The sequence below is a fragment of the Hemibagrus wyckioides genome, linkage group LG22 (assembly GCF_019097595.1).
Source record: "Hemibagrus wyckioides isolate EC202008001 linkage group LG22, SWU_Hwy_1.0, whole genome shotgun sequence".
Classification (NCBI taxonomy): domain Eukaryota; kingdom Metazoa; phylum Chordata; class Actinopteri; order Siluriformes; family Bagridae; genus Hemibagrus; species Hemibagrus wyckioides.
Window position 1 is genome coordinate 9,106,765 of NC_080731.1, and position 18,014 is coordinate 9,124,778.

General features: G+C 38.1%; 1 protein-coding gene across 1 annotated transcript in view; it reads right to left on the reverse strand.

Annotated features, from left to right (window-relative positions):
* Positions 1 to 18,014, reverse strand: part of adamts3 (ADAM metallopeptidase with thrombospondin type 1 motif, 3) — a 75,870-nt gene that overhangs the window by 14,955 nt on the left and 42,901 nt on the right. Inside the window, exons 6-15 of the mRNA XM_058375020.1 lie at positions 17,141 to 17,224; positions 16,039 to 16,195; positions 13,711 to 13,816; positions 11,880 to 12,023; positions 9,266 to 9,398; positions 8,756 to 8,869; positions 8,533 to 8,678; positions 7,586 to 7,761; positions 5,071 to 5,204; positions 4,434 to 4,557 (exon numbers count right to left, since the gene is read on the reverse strand). Of these exons, the coding sequence (XP_058231003.1) occupies positions 4,434 to 4,557; positions 5,071 to 5,204; positions 7,586 to 7,761; positions 8,533 to 8,678; positions 8,756 to 8,869; positions 9,266 to 9,398; positions 11,880 to 12,023; positions 13,711 to 13,816; positions 16,039 to 16,195; positions 17,141 to 17,224 (1,318 nt within the window). The remainder of the gene's footprint in view (positions 1 to 4,433; positions 4,558 to 5,070; positions 5,205 to 7,585; positions 7,762 to 8,532; positions 8,679 to 8,755; positions 8,870 to 9,265; positions 9,399 to 11,879; positions 12,024 to 13,710; positions 13,817 to 16,038; positions 16,196 to 17,140; positions 17,225 to 18,014) is intronic.

Here is an 18,014-nt window from a genome sequence, read left to right on the forward strand (position 1 = left end):
GTGGCAACAGAGACAAGATGTTCGGATGGAAAAGACAGTGGAAGCGATTAGTGAGCACAGAGTTGAACATTTAGTTTATTACTTTGCAGAAGTGGACATCTCTTTGTTAGAGGGCAAACGGTCTTGCTGTCAGGCTCTAGGACAGGTTAGAGCCCTACACTACTGCAGTTTGTGTCAAGTCCATCCAGCTGGCTCACTTAAAGCCTACTAAAGAAGGCTACTTGAGCATGTGACTATAGGTTTGCTATACAGACTTCATGCAATACATTTTCGGTGTAAATCTTTCATTTATGCCTCATGAACATGAGCTGAAAGTGTATTAATATAGGACTGAAGGAGAAACCTTCCGAAATCAAGCGAGCTGTAGAGCCTTACTCCCATTAGATGCTACATAATCTCTTTGAAGAATGTATAACAGAAGCTGCAAAAGCAAAACCTTGAGTCACTTTTCAACAAAAGCACTACAAACACTGAAGCACCCTTCCTGATCTTGGATGTCCATTCATCTGCAAAGCCTTGTACCACTCACCAATTACATTTCTAGAGTCCTCACTCTCATTTAGATACACATGTCGCGCTCCCTTGGGCAGCAAGAAGATTCCTCTTGTCTTCCCTTGAAGAAAAATGCAACTATTACGTCTGTATTGCACTGCATTCTTTTACCACTGACTTACATGGGTGCTTTGAAGTCAGGGTCTTATATAGGGGTCTTATATGGGGCGAAATATAGGTTGGTATATAGGTTTCGGCAGCGATGGTGAGCTAGGAAATGGGACGTGAGCACAAAATGACAAGATTGCAGTGCGTATGAAAAGGATATATTGTAAAAGAACAATATAACATGCATAAATAGACACTGCAACTTTGCACAAGTCTTGCTCACTGGGGTTTGTGGAGTCATTTCTAAAGCACTGAATATGTCACATTGTTACATTAGGTTCATTTGATGTTTAAAAATGAAGATGTCTTTTTCATTCACCCTAGTGAGTCACTGGCAAAGAAAGCATCACAATGGGGAGAAAGCATATGATTAGGGAACACAGAATACTTGCAGATTTTGTTTTCCAAAAAGGGCATTTCTTTTTGGCATCTCTTGCTTATTTTTTTCCCTGTTAAGAAAAGTGAGTACACGTTCACATTAGTACAAAGTTAGAGACATTTTTCAGCATTCATGCAGTCAACAAGGCCATGTCACATTGCAGTAAGATCATACCGGATATGTGTTATAACCTGTTAATGACAATGGCAATGACATGACACGTTATCTGTAAGTCAGTTGTCATGCTCCTTCATCAAGTAAACATGCCATGACATACTGCATTGTGAAAACTAAGACAAGCTTTAGCATGCAATTTTACCGTCACAGAAGTGACATCATTCCAAGCAAGGAATGCTCAGTGCCAAAGACATTATGTCAAATGTTGGACACGCTTAATTGAACGTGTGATGAATAAAAAACATCAGGCTGTGCTGGTGTAAGAAAATAATCCATAACAGGATTATTCTCTCTCTCTTTTATGTTAATACAAAAGGAAATCACATCACGTTACATTACAGAGAAACCAGAAAGAGCTAACTCGCCTGTCTTGAATACTTTCCCAAGGAGGACTGTTGCAAAGTGCTAAAACTCGAGACCAAATTTGCTAACTTCTACTAACTTCACAATATCAATACGTTTTTGTTGCTCATGTTTCCATCATTAATAACATAATACTTAGAATTAGATAATAAATTGCTGGAATATGTATATAAGCTGTACAGCTACTATTAAAAATGAATATAAATAAATCATTAATGCTGTGGTATAAATATTTTTCAGTGTCTTCAACAAACATTTTGATAAAGGATTAGGAGGGAAATCTGTTCCTAAAAAAAAAAAGTACATAATGAAGTGAAGTTATTTATTTTTTCAGCAATTATGCCATTCTAAAAATATTAGAAATAAGTAACAATGAAAATAACTCTTCTATTTAAGTGTGTCCAAAATTGACTTGTAGTGAAAGCATGCCATTATCATCAAACTAATCTCAAACTCAGAAGTGAAAAGGTGCACCAAGAAGACTCATTAGAGAGACTCATTGGTTTTATACTTTAGAGCCAGAAAATAGTCAAAGAGCATCACATATCACAAAACATACACACCAATCAGCCATAACATTAAACCCACCCACTCCCTAATATTGTGTAGGTCTGGCTTGAGCCACCAAAACAGCTTTGACCCATCAAGTCATGAACTCCACAAGCCCTCTGAAGGTGTGCTGTAGTATTTGGTGCCAAGAGATTTTAGTGTCCGGTAAGTTGTGAGGTGTGGTTCCATGGATCAGGCTTGTTTCACCAGCACATCCCACAGATGCTTGATTGGATTGAGATCTGGAGAAGTCAACACCTTTGTCTTCAAATCATTTCTGCAGGATGGCAGGGAGCATTATCCTGCTGAAAGGGCCACTGCCATTAGGGAATGCAGTTGCCATGAAGGGGTGTACTTGATCTGCAAAAGTGTTTAGGTAGGTGGTACTTGTCAAAATAACATACACATGAATGACCCAAGGTTTCCTCGTTGAACTTTCCCCAGAGAATTGCACTGCCTCTGCCAGCTTGCCTTCTACCCATAGTGCATCTTGGTACCATCTCTTCCACAGGTACATGGCACACACACACACCTTGCTTTCCACATGATTTAAAAGAAAATGTGATTCATCAGACCAGGCCACCTTCTTCCATTGTTGCATGGAAGGTCTGATGTTCATATCTCCATTGTAGGACATGGACCAGTCTAGCCCCTTTACACAGTGAGCGGAGATATATCATGTTCTGATACCATCAATGCCAGCATCAACTTTTTCAGCAATTATTGCTACAGTAGCTCTTGTGTAAGATTAGACCAGACAGGTTAGCCTTCACTCCCCACACAGATCAATATGCCTTAGGTGCCCATGACCCTGTCACCCCCCCTCCCCTTTGACCACTTTTAGTAGCTACTAAATGCTGCAGAGCAGGAACAAGACTTTGACAATTCACACAGATCCTTCTGATGCTTCCAACACATCACCTTTGAGAACCGACTGCTCATTTTCTGCCTAATATAGCTCACTCCTTTACAGGAGCCATTTGTAATCAGATAATCAATGTTATTCACTTCACCTGTTAGTGGAGTTCATGTTATGACTGATCGGTGTATATTTCCCTCGGCACACAGTACTTCGATTAGTGCAAGGCATTTATACGTTCACAGTAGCTTGCACACGGTGCTGTTACTGTATCATTTTGATACACAAGAACATTTGATACAACTTACTGGGTAATTAATACCTGCCTTCATTGGATACAGTCACATAATTCATGTTGATGTCATTCATTATGAGAGTTTCAATATCTTAGAAAGGAGTTATTTTAGTTAGGTCTTATTATTTTAATCGATGCACAGTCTGATATGTGATGGGACCATAATTACTGTGACATGCATTTATTACAGACAGCAGACCCATTGTAACACAATCACTGCATTGTGGTTTGCCTGTGTAAACTTCGCTCTGAGTAACAGTACATTAGATTAATGCAAAAAAAAACATTATTTAAATGAGTTATGTAATCAGTTATATGCAACGTTCATAATATGTACATAACAAGCTAAGCAGCATAATAAGCATTCATTTTTCTGTTGAGGATGTTTCACAAGATTAGAAGGTTTTCATTTGGTAAACACTGCTTCAATGCAATTTCTAATTATGTTAAATAAAATGTATAATAAAATACATTACTGAAACTGCATCAAAATGGATTCTTGAATTATTTCTCTGAAGACTGAAATTATTATATATTGGTGATGAACACCAAACGTTCATTATTATAACAGTAAAAGCAATTCATCATTCACAATAATGACCTTTGGAAAGGTCAGGGAAAAAGAGATTTTTGCTATTGGCAATCAAACAGACCCGACATGCAAATGGACCTAAATAAGCAACATATATACTGTATAAACCCTTCAGTTGTAACTCATTTAGTAACTCCTCTGGCTGCCAGACTGTTGCACCCTTCAGCATATTTCTTGTTCCTCAAATGTTCAGTCTGGATTTGATTCAGGCTTGCTGTAAGCTTGCTGTCCATAAAAACCTTTTCCACATCTGACCACCATTGGCTTGTAAGAATAAATGTCTTTTAAGATAAAACTTCACCTTGTCTTGTAGCATGGTATAGTTGCTAATGCTGCATGACATTACCAAATACCCATACCCAATAATCAACACTCAAAATTTGAGACCATTCCCCAGATTCTCTTGATTATTATAATTATTTATAATATGTAATTTGCTTTTAGGTAAAGAAGGATCATGGTGACGCTTTTATGAGGAATCTGGCCCCAAAAGTAGGACAAAATACTAGAATATAAGTGTGCCATGGGAAATCATGAACCAGAAGCAAAAGCTTTATACCTGCTTTTTTAGGGGTTCGGGTAAAGGTTCCTTTCACAGTTCTGCAGTGGGAATTGTCACCCCCACACACTCCGCACTTATCTTCCTCCTTTTCAGAACCAATCTCTTTATCGCATCCCACTTTCTGAAAGACAGAAAGAAACAAATTACATATTACATGGCACTTTCTTTGAAGCCTCTGATAGCTTCAATTGTATTAATATTAAATTAATAATAATTGCTGTTTACACATTTACACATTTAACACTACAGTTCCACTGTTCTGAAAAAATGAAAGTGCACCCTCTTAAAACCAGAATAATACAATATGCTTGAGATACTCATCCACACGTTTGTGTTATGATAAATGAACACAATTCTTTTCTTCCAGAATTAGTTTTATTCCCTGTCTAATGCGGTAAAATAAGCAGTACTTATTTGTAGCAGTGTGAAAATGCAGAATTATTATTACAAGGGTGCCAATGCTTACATTTTTTTTTCCAGTTTCTCATCTCTTTTTGCCTCACAACTTTTAGTTATTTTAGCTGTTAGATTCTTTAAGACAGATGCAATCAGGGGATGTTTGCTATTGCACTGAAGCTACATCGCTGCAGGGTGTAAAAGTGGGAGTTGAAGATCAGGGCTGTCAGCAGCTTACCACACATTCCCCTCGTACGCAGATGCTGTAGGGATCCTTGTAGGAGCACCGTGTTCCATCATGCACCAGCTGCTTCATGTATGCCACGTCGCTCGTCTCCTTCGACTGGCAGTACAGGTGACATCTCTTGCTGGCTGGAGGAAAGTAAAAGGCACTGCTTAATTATTTTATTCTGTTTCAGCTTAAGATTACATTTTTAGCTATGACATGTTCAGGTCTTTTTAATGTAAGACAAACCAGATGAATTAAAAATATTACATACTTTGTCTATTTGTGATTATTAACCAAAAATGATATTTCACTTCCAGGGATATTGCCTCCATCTGTTATTTGCACACACCAGATTTTATTCAGTGTCAAAGACTTAATTGCAAAAGATATGTCAATATTTGCATTGGGGGAAATGATTCCAGGTTCAGAGTTTATGCAGGTCCATAAGTTAATTTCTTTTGGCAGAATGTATTGTGCACCTGCAAGGTTGCCAGATTTCTAATACAGAGTTTTTCAGTAGTACATGGACCAGCGCCTACATAAAAAAGCACTTGCTTTTATATAAAATGTGCACATAAATAAATAAATGAATGAATAAATAAATACATAAATGAATAAACAAATAATAATAATAATAATAATAATAATAATAATAATAATAATAATAATAATAATAATAATAATAATCAAATGGGGTTAACTGTACCAAAAAATAAATAAATAAAAAAGAAAATTGATGACCAGAGTTGCCGGTGAAAAGCATCCCTATAAACTCAGCAATAATAAACACATAGCTGTGTACTTGGCTCCAGACTCCCAGACTGAGTTTCTCTCAGAAATAACAGTGGGGTATTCCAGTATGCTTGTTTCCTTTCCAAATACCAATGCCAACGTCATCACTCCGTCACCCCATGTGGGTAACTAATAAAAGGTTCCTGCCATGTCACATTTGTCTTCTTGCCCATTATTATCTCATCAGTAGTTAGGGAAGAGAATTCAAGACACTAAGTATAGCCCTTTAAGCATTTGTTTCTTGCTTTTGTTACTGTTTAAATCTGTGCTCTCACCAGAGTGTGTGTTGACGCACACCTTAGGTGACAGTAATTCTAGTATTTGACTTATTACTATTATCACTACAGCTGACTCGGTCCTTAGAACAGATGCATGGCCTATTTTTTGTGTCTGGTGTTTAGCAGCATGATGCTTTAGGGGCTGAGTGGCTAATTTTATAATTAATATATTCAGAAAAGTCATAACTTAATAACACAACTATTTGTATTTCAGGGCAGTATTTGTTCTGCTAGGTCATGAAGGTGACAAGCATTAATAAAGCCAAAAGCAATGTGTGAAGCTCATAGGCTGTGAAGATACCACTCAATCATTCATTATTTCCCCCCGATACTGTGTGGGCACAGCAGGGTGTGAATAGAACAGCAGACAATAAGCCATACTTCTTTGTCATGTTTTCATGGCAGGAACAGGAAATGGGCAAAAGGCTTAGCTGGTCAGAACCTGGAATTGGAGCATCTTTGAAACACGGTTCTGTATTGGGCGTGAGGCAAATGTCAGAGCTGCTAGTGGTAATGCAGCATCTCGGTGAAGTGCAGCACTCAGAGAATCCTTGTAAAGTGCCTCGTGTACAGAGACAAACCCTGATGTACTCTTTGTGGCTATCTCTTATTCTCTAAACATGAATAATGAGCCAACCAGCAGAGAGTGCTGATAGCCTGAAATTAATTTTCACCTAATTTACACCCAGTTTGCAGACAAAGTCACGTGGCTAGCAGTAATTGCCCGGTATTTAATACACTGAACAGAATATGTAATCAACCACACTTCCCATTTCTCCCTTTGTTTGTCTCAATTTTGAAAACAGCTGTTACTCAAATGCATATGTATGAGGGATAGAAATGCATTTTGCTTGCTGCCATGTGTGCAGTGATTTACCTGTGTGTTTAGGCTCCTATTCCATTTTCCTACATAACATGTGACCTAACCGCTCCCTAAATAAGCACAATCAGGCTCTCTGTGTCCACTCGGGAAGTCCACAGAAAACTACCACTGGGTATACTGATCTCTAAATTGTGATAGTAACAGTTTTTTCCACCTCTGCAATACTGTGAAAATTTGTCTATAAGTATTAGCAATAGCAATCAAAATATTATAAACCCATGTACAAGTGTCATTACACATTGGCACAGGTTTGAGGTATGAATCATTTTCATAACCTTTCAAGGTATTTCCAACATCCACCGTTACTGTCTGTAGTAATTAGCTCTGGAAGGAAGGAATCAATAGGGTTGTCCCAAATAAGTACAGAATAAGAGTAATAAGATTTTCTTTCCACAGGCACTGTAAATGAACATCAGTACACAATTACAGACCTGGCCTCAGGTGTGAACCTTATTAAACAGAAAGGTAGCATCTAATAGAGTACAGTATCTACTGTGGTCCAGGATACACCAGAAACCTAGGTTATTACTGTAGCTAGTAAGCTAGGCTGTAATCAGCCATGTGCACTCACCATCTGGGTGCTCATATGGGAGCCAGTGGTGTTTGGTGTTCTGGTACTCAAAGTGAGAGTTGCGATGCTGACACTGCTGGGCTCTGAAGTCCTCAAAGTGCTTGGGGCAGTCATCTGTGTTGCACAACTGGAATTCATAGTTGACCCCTGGGCAGTCTTGACCACCATTAGATGGACTGTGTTACAGAGTCAAAGAAAACAACATTTATCTTCACCTAACACCATACACAGTTGCTTGATTACATTCAAAAGCGCTAAGTACATAATTATCTCTCTTAAACAGCTGTTGGACAATTCTTTACGCTTATTTCTGTCACAATAAAAATGAAAAAAAAAAGTTTGTCTGTTTACTTTCTAATTATATCAATATAATTTCAACGGCAGAATTACTGACAAAAATAGCTGAAATTACTAAATAGAAAGAATAACACAGTAAGGACAGTACTGAGCATATTATATGGTATCACTGTATACTTTACAACAACACTTTTACACACATATAACACTTCCATTAGTGCAAATTGATCTAAATTGATTTCTAAATTAGTTGGGAGCCTACAACTAATATTGGCTGAAGAAAATATCAAGGTTAGAGTCCATGGTGGGGTCACTGAGCACTGCTTTATGCTGAATATTCTCAGGTTTGCTTCATGTGAGCAAATTGAGACGCTTATTGAAAAAACATTATTCCGCAACAGTTTCTGGATTGATTTAGATGCATGTTCATAGTGTAAATAGTTGCCTGTGGTTGTCAATAATATTGACTTATTGTTGTGAGAAAAGGCTATATGAAAAAGTTTCTCAAATTTTTGAGCGCAAGATCTGTGTGCAATATTTACGCAAGTATTATTGTGTATTGTCTTGAAGGGTGGGGTGTCAATAATTGCCTAAAGAGAACTAATCAGAGTGCCTTTGTGAATATTATGGATTTGTGAAGCTAAACGTACGCTGGGTTGTTGCACTGACGTGTCCTGAAGCGTACGCCTGTCCCACAGGAGCGCGAGCATGAACCGTACTTGGTCCACATTCCCCAAGCTCCATCCTGCTTCACCTGGTTGGCATTTTTCCACATGCAGTGACCTTTGTAGCACCACTAGAGAAAGAGGATTGTATGAGTGCATAATTTACTCTGGAACAAACAACAATATTGCAAAGAAGGTAAGGATTTACCTTTCCGGGTGCACATTCGGTGCCGTCCAGTGGTGGTCCCTTTTTAGTCTTGCAGAAATAGGGGTTATCTGGATGGCTGCACCATAGCTGTTTGCAAGGATCGAATGTACGGAACTAACAGGAAAGAAAAAGTGTAATATGATATTTATGATGAATTTATATGTCAGTTATATTCCATAGCACATGCCAAATGGGTCTGTGTTTCAGTTCTGGGCAAATAGGCCCTGGCAAGCTGATGGGACAATTCATCAGAGATTATTAATGACACTCTGTGGATTTGACAACACAATGACATAAAAACTTTGTTTATTAAGCCACATTTTATACACCAGTATGTAACCCAGGGGCTCTAGGGATTGTAGTTGCACCATAAAATGTGTGAAAACACAAGGCTTGCTAATTGCCAGCAGTCAATATGTTTTCAAAAACCACACATACTGTAAACACTCTTAACAAACTCTGTTTTAGCAAACGTGCCTACAGAAGGACAGTCCTTCCATTTACACTTACTGATGTGCATATTTTGTATCCAACTCCAAAATCGAAGCGACACTGCTCATCCATAGAGTAATTGATGCCAGGAAGTTCAGGGAGCTGTGGCCAGTCATGCTTGAATGGATCATCCAGTAAGCAGTCATAAGAACTGTGAGGAAGCAATTAAAAAAACATCAGTCACAAGACTGATATGTGTTTATAACTTTTTAATACAGAAAGAATGAAAGTAGTTCCTAAAGGCTAGTGAAAATGAAATACACATTGATTTGTGAAACTGAAAGAGGGTCACGGTGAAGAGGAAAATGTATGAAGCTTGCCAATGAAGTGGTCTTACATTTAACGACTAATTGGGAATGTTGGTAATTCATCCACATTGTTAATATGGGTTTCTGATATTCATAGAGTTTGTGGTACTTTCTATTCACTGCCCAGTGGGCATCGCTCTGCTACCTATTTCAGACAGGCTTTAGATGTTTTTTCTGCTGATTAGCAGTTGGTGATGAGAACAAAACTCTTGCTTCACGCTGTAATGAATTGATCAACAATAATTGAACCACATGTCCCCTAAAAACAGAATTATTAGTTTGGCATGGAAAGAAAGATCATTCAACAATGACCGCTTTAATTGGTAGAAAGCAAACGTTTTATAGATAATGATGTTAATTTAATTTCATATAATACAGTAGGTAGAGAAAGAATTTCAAAGAGTTCAACTGAAGAGTTCAATCATCCTATTGTTCATGAGGATTAGCCTCGGTGTGAAGCAACAAATATATTTTTTTCTAAATAAGCTAGTTATCCCAAAACCACTTGGCAAAATCACGTACTTGTGAGTCTCAATTTCCATGGTTTATTATAACTGTCTCTGAGACTGAAAGACACTGCAAAAATCTGTCAGAATTCAGAATAGGGTGAATAAAATCAGTGCCTGTGACAACTTCGGAATCATTTATATATAAAATAGCAATGAAATATTAATTGTGAGTGCTGCAGCATTAAAAAAAAAAATAACCTGGAATGTGGGCACTTGCAGTAATTGGCCCTGTTCATTAAAATGATTACAACTGACTTTGTTTGTAGGCTTAACAAGATAAACTTTTGGCAAAACAAAGCTGAAATAGACAGAAATTCAAGTTGGTTAATGGGGTATCTGTGAAAAAGACTGATTCTGGATATCTTCAAGAATCTGCTAATTAGCCTAATTGCGGTTGTTCCACTGAAAAGAGAGAACTAACACCTAAAAAAAGCTGAGACGCAAACAAGTAAAGAATAACACACGATAGGTTGTGCCACTATAGGAAAAGAATCCATGTCAGGTGGGGTCATAATACATGGAAGCGAAGTGGGATAATTACCTATAAGAACCCATTCCAAGAGTGTTATTCAACTTACACCGATCAGGCATAACATTATGACCACTGACAGTGAATAACACTGATTATTTCCTCATCATGGCACCTGTTAGTGGGTGGGATATATTAGGCAGCAAGTGAATATTTTGTGTTAGAAGCAGGAAAAATGGGCAAGCGTAAGAATTTCAGCGAGTTTGACAAGGGCCCAATTGTGATGGCTAGACAACTGGATGAGAACATCTCCAAAACTGCAGCTCTTGTGGGGTGTTCCCGGTCTGCAGTGGTCAGTATCTATCAAAAGTGGTGAACCGGCGACAGGGTCATGGGCGGCCAAGGTTCATTGATGCACGTGGGGAGCGAAGGCTGGCCCGTGTGATCCGATCCAACAGACGAGCTACTGTTGCTAAGGAAGTTAATGCTGGTTCTGATAAAAAGGTGTCAGAATACACAGTGCATGACGGGTCAGGGCAAATTTGGCAGCAAAAGGACGACCAACACAATATTAGGCAGGTGTTCATTAATGATTGGTCGGTATATACCAATGCCATTGCAAATGATTGCCAGAAAAAGCCTTCTTTGCTACATAAACCTTACATAAACCTGTAATTTTATATTATATTAGAATAACACAGATTAGTATATTTTTTAATAGTCCCATGCTGGTCTTTTTTAAGACTTTTTTTTTTTGTACCTTCTCTTCAAAAGGCCCTTTTATAGTCATTATAGAATGTTATAAAAAGGGGAAAAAATGACATTAATGAACTTTCAGACATTAGTGGCTTTAAATAATATTTCAAAAAGAGATCAACGTTAAGCAAGAGATTATTTCACCAAAAAAATTAGGTACAGTTACATTTCTTCATGAGCCTATTCTTCTATTAAACCAAACTCATCTGATTACACATTTATTTCACACAGAGGCTTTAATGATAACTGATAATGAGTAAGTAATTTACAACCTAATGACTGATTATTTTTAGAAGAGATCATAAACTGAAATACAGAGTGCACTAAAACAATAAAATGTAGCAGTAATGTATTATAATGCATAATGTCAAATGCGACCGATTTAAGCCAATATTCTGATTATCAGCTGCTACTGCTATATAACAGGTACTTTTGACTTTCATCACCATTAATTCTTTTTTATTAATTACAGTTTTTTCCAGTACCGATAATGTGCCACTATTCTGTACAGACCTTTCATTTTTAAGAATAAGAAAAGACAGAGACAGTGAGAGAGAGAGAGAGAGAGAGAGAGAGAGCTGATGACTCACTGAATGTATCTCTTCAGTTCTTGTCCACTGCACATGGACCAATGATAGCGATGAAAAGCAGCTTGCACCAGAGGGGCCATGACGCTCCCCATGGCGGTCTCATCACCACAACGATTGCCCTGTCCATCATGCTCCATTCCCAGCCTAAAGACACAATAGTGAGAAAGAATTCAGTACACAGAATTCAGCAAGTAAAACCTCTGGTTTGAGAACCTCTGCATTATTGCATGTGTTGATATATAATCATCTAAATGTAAATGCATTAATTACAAATAACAGTATGCAGAGCATTCATGCTAGTATTAGTTTAATTTGCTGTTTCACAAATTCCTTTTTGTCCTTTTTGCCATTGCAAATGGCTGATGGAAAACTATCCGGGCTCCTGAAACAACAATAATACAGCTGTGGCAATGATGTGCTTTAGTACAAGAAGAAAATGAAAGACTTCACATTCAATTACGTGGACATAAAAGTGGTATAAAATGCACAAGAATGGATTGCAATTCATCCGCCTCTATATAGAAACAACAAGTGTTTATGTTCTTCTGTGATAATTGCCTAATCATCCATTTTAGCTGTGCTAACACCAGATCCAGAGAATGAATGCAGGCAGGTATCTGGGGAAATGAGCTGTTTTTGTCTTATGTGCAGTGAAAATCAAAGAGGAAGAGAGACAGAGAGAGAGAGAGAGAGAGAGAGACATGAAGTAAGCTCTGATGAGTGTGTTCAGTATGCCAAAGATGACAGGATCGACAGGTGGTAAAGAATTATAAGCGCTTGTATACACAAAGGTCTTTACGCTTTATACACAGCAAGTATTCTGACAGATGATATTATTCAACTGGGAATTTAAAGTGACTTTGCCAAAAGGCTTCAAATAAATGTATAAAAAAAGGAACTGTCACAACACTAGAGACTATCATTATTCTAAGGTGAATACCAATCAACTTTGTACACAGTATGTTCTAGCAAGCAAGTGTCCTGATCGTCAAAATATATTCCAGCACGCTATACAATTCAGCTATTTTGCTAAGAGCTCAAAACTTTATCACGTGTCTGGTTAAGGTCATGAACTTGTTAAGAGTTTAGGCCTGGGGATTTCAACACTAGTCCCAGCATCAAGTATCAACCTGTCTACTTTAAGGCTTTTATGTGATAGTCAAAGCTTAATATTGTTTAATATGATGCTTTCTCCTCCATTTAGTGATGACTTGTCAGAAGTGGCTCCAGTGGAGTGGAGTTCAGAAGCCCTGCTTTATGTGTGAGCGATAATAATACCACAGTTAGTTCCAGTCCACTTATTTGGTTGATCGAGAGGCATTCCAAGGAGGATTATATATAGTATAATCACACTGTTCTGCCATTTGTATCACTCTACTTATATACCGAAACGGTTACAGTTCGGTTCAGCAGATATGGCAAACAAGACAAATTTTATAAATATAACTAGTGACTTAAAGAATGAAAGCTTGTCAGATGAAGATAAAAAGGAAGAAGGGATGCCAATTTTACCTGAAGCATCTTTATCGCAAATGTTAACATGTGAACATGTGCAAGGCTGTGCATTTTGGCTGTGCAATTCGGCGTAGGCGAGCTAATCAAAGCCGTGCACGTATTCATTATACACGTATGCTTGCTCGTGATACTGCATAAATAGATATCATGACTCATCTCTCTTGGAATGTTAAAAAAAAAAACCTTTAACATCAGAAGGAATCCTCTGAATTCATTACACTAACAACATACAGAAAAATGAGCCATTTTAAATAATAATAGGTAGCCTTCTGAGACTGCTGAGAATGTTCATGTACTCTGGGCACTCCAGACTTACACGTGTCCAGTCTCATGGGCCACTACAAAGGCAGAGGAGAAGCCATCCTCATGGTTGAGGGTACAGCTGCGAACTGGATGGCACATCCCGGTGACCGGAGCATAGCCTGGGAGGAGACAGAACAAGAGTTAGGCTTATAAATCATGGCTTCACGTGCATCAACATATAAATAGGTTCTGATTACTGAGGGTTCTTATGTTAAACTGATACTTATACATCTGAATTAAAACCTAGAGAATTACTGAAGTGTACTTCAAGCGAAGGCTATGGATAACAATTTCAGCAAGTGAAATGAACATGGAATCTGTTTACAACAGGATATAATAGCAGATAATGTACATTTACATTTACAGCATTTGGCAGGTGCCCTTATCCACAGCGACTTACATTTATCTCATTTACACATCTGAGCAATCGAGGGTTAAGGGCCTTGCTCAAGGGCCCAGCAGTGGCAGCTTGGCAGCGCTGAGATTTGAACTCTCGACCCTTCGCTCAGTAGTCTAACATCCCCGCAGTCCAACAATTGTTTATGCGACTTTATTATTCAATGGATTCAAAACATAAAAGTGGTTGCATGAATATTCATCCCTGTGGCTTTGATACCCATAAACATTTTTTTTTAAAGAGACACAATTACAGTGTTAAAATGTGAGAATTAACAATACAGATCATTAAGAATTATCTGAGCTTATGACTTATACGACTGACACAAACGACTGATATTTTAATATAAAGTCCACAAGATATATATTTTAGAACAGAAAATCTGAATTAATTTGGATTAGAATCTTCCTACATATTTTTTTTCCCATTTCATTTCATTGTCTGTACCACTTATCCAACCTATCCTCGGGTCACAGGGAGCCTGTGCTCAGGCATCAAACACCCTGGAAGGTGTGCCAACACACACACTACATAATTTAGAGACTCCACTCAGCCTAGAAGCATGTCTTTGGAGGAAACCCACCAAGCCCGGGGAGATGCAAACTCCACACACACAGAGAGTGAGAGTGGGAGGGAGCGAGACTCGAACCCAGGACACTGGCGGGGTCAGGCGAATGTGCTAACCACTAAGCCACTAAGCCACTGTGCCGCCCCCTTTAAAGAGCCGACAGTATCTTCAACTGATTCAACAATCAAGTTACCAAATGAAAATGTATTCTGAACCTATTTCATTACAAAACTTTCCAATAATACAAAAAGACAAAAGAAAAATGATGAAAGCATGAAAGAAAAAACACAGAATAGAATACCCATTTTATTTAGTTGTTTTTTTTAAAAAATTGGCTCATCACTCCTGCAATTTAGAGCTAAATATCAGATGGTTAGCTCTTTGTTGACTCAGTGATGAGTGTATTCTGAGTCATGTCACACTGAGAGAATTTCATCATTGTAAGCTTACAAGCCTAATATACCATGAAACAATATACCAAAAAACGATTTGCCGCAGGGTGATGGCTCTGTAATACAGCAATCAGCGCAGGAAGCACTGAGCTCAAATTGCTTTTTAACTCAACTGTATAAATGTGGAGCAACGGTATTCTCACTTATGGTGTCAGGGTCATCAAAGTCAGGTCCTTTGAACCTTCGCTTCATTAAAGCACTTGCAAAGTGGAAAAAAAATCCGAAAAGATATCTGAGGCACTCTTTAATAGAGGAATACTAAATGTAGAAGTAAAATTAAGCCAGTGTCGGTGAGAGTGCTGAATGAATCACAATGACAAATGTGGCGGAATCAAATTCAGCGAAAAGAGGGCTCCATTTGTTTGTGTGGTTCTGTTTTAGTTGGCAAATATCAAAGACGGTGAAATATTATGCTGAAAATTCATCAGCTAGTGTTGAGAAATAAAACTTGTCTCAATCTCAATTTGTATAGGTTGAGTTTTTCCTTGATATGCTGATGAATTCGTATAAACCTTCGCTTGTTTGATCCCGTCTAACTTCAAAAACAGCTTTACAGATTTACAGGCATGTAGAACAGGGCACAAAGCCAGCACAACAGCCCTTTAGGCTGCATGCTCAATTGCACACACCCACATGAGGGAATCACATCTAAACCACAGTAGCAAGCTATACAACAGAAAGATGGTGAGGAGAGAGAGAGGCCTGAGAGTGAAGTGGAGATGAGATAAGTCGTGTGCTCTTGATGACACAGTATGAAAATTAAGAATGCAACAGTCAGGTGCGAACTCCACTTCATAATTACCTCCTACATTTTTTTTTACCACCAACTACAAAACAGAGCAGAGAAACAAATGCATTTTTCATGCCTCCCCTTCAGTGAGTTTTATCTGGAGGTAAACAGCCAAGTGTGACGATGTGAAGTACCCTGCATGCCGGTAGGGCCAAAACCCTGGCGTGTGAGGAAGATGGCATGGTCATGGTGCTCGGAGTGTTCTGGATCCTCTTTCTGCTGTACGAAAGCCCAGCGGCACACGTTCTCCAAGCTCCGTGAAGGGTTCCCACGTTCAATAAGGCTAATGGACTGAGGGGACATAATTAAAGGCAAAACACATTAGTATTTGGTGTCCTCATTTGTTTAACTTTGCTTAACCACACAAACTAAATGACTATGAAAAATCACTTACGGGTTACAGCATACTTAAAAAAAAAGGGAATATGTGGTCATCAAATTGAATAGAAAATATTATATTTACATAAAAATATTGTGTTTCTCAACACAACGTGATTTCATTGCTTATACTAAATTGAATTTAAGCAAGTTTTCTAATTACTAGATTGAATTACGTAGGGAAAGCATGATCAGTTTACGTAGTATAAGCGTAAATATTACATTGTGGAATCTCATGAGGTTTGCGCTAACTATAAGATTAAATTTAGGAGATTAAAACGTGCATGGAAGACCAGCACAGTGGTAATGTGTGCTGCAAAACACCAGCATTTACTGGTGACGCTGATGTGATGCTGACTTTTGCACTTTACTTAGTACAAAATAAACTGTGTACTGCTCAGCATTACACTGACCCTTGTCAGTTATTGCACTGTACCGCTAGTATTCTTAGCACTTTACGTACTAATGTACTACTTAGTTCTGTGTTTTATGTAGCACCATGGTCCTGTAGGAATGGCGTTTTTCTACGTTACAGTGTACTGCAGCAGTTGAATTGAAAAGCTTCTTTACGTGACTTGACCAGCATCATGGGTTCGAGTCTCAATTCAGGTGTGAACTTGGTGTTCGATTTTATTCAGCGCTTTGAAAGTATGTGATCAAATCATGTTGAAAAATGTACAAAATCTAATTTTGTTAGTTCATTCATGTGGATCTTATGTGTGTATTTGAATTATGCATTTGTTTGCAATCCAGAAAAACTAAGGCAGATATTTTTATGTTTTCTTTTTCTATGCAATTTAATAGAAAGTTTCATTTGTATGTGAAAACATGCATATGTCTCAGTTTGGTGTATCTTACCTTTGCATAGCCAAGCATGATCATCCTCACAAGAACGACATTGATGTGTACGCCTAGTGACTCATCATGGTATATCTCATTCACCTGAAACAACATGTGAAAGAAAAACTCTGTGACCTGAAAGCCAACATTTCTTCTTCTACCCGAACAGAATAATGAAAACTAAGAATCTCGCTTCCAAGTATTAATAAAAGTGTTAACCCAATGCACTGTATTCAACATCACATTTCTTTTCCTTCAGCAGGAGAAGGTCAGGAACTGAGAATTAGATATTGATGTCACGTGAAGCAGCGATGAAGGCTTTGTACACGATCGTCGCATACCTGTTCAGACAGCAATATTTATCCTAACAGCAGTGGTGTATGAAGCCCACTGGGCATTTCATATTTGCTCTGTGAAAACACATTTAATAAATTTAATAAATTTAATAAGGTTTAATAAATCACCATCTGATGATTTTAGCTGAAGTGTCCGGGACCATCGCTTCTTATTGGCGGTCTTTTGAACCCCAAGCTCAAAACATTTTGGCATTATACGTGCTTTCGCCTTTAATCGGCTCATACTGGGCTTAATAATCAAATGTTCAGTTGAATCATGTGTCTTTGCGACTGTCACAGAGAGAGATCTTTTGGGCCTGGACATTTAATTTGCACCTGAGTGCTTGCAGGATAGTAACCATTACTTCCATTTGTTGCACAATAAATAAAGCTTCTAACTAAATTTGATGGAAAGACAACAAGACGTTCGGCTTTTTAGAGGGAATATTTCGGCAGGGCAATGGGGTCAACCCATTAGACTTTTAGAGCTACACACTGTGTTCCTACTATATAAATCCGAGTGAGAACAAACACAACTGACTCCTTTTTCCATTCCA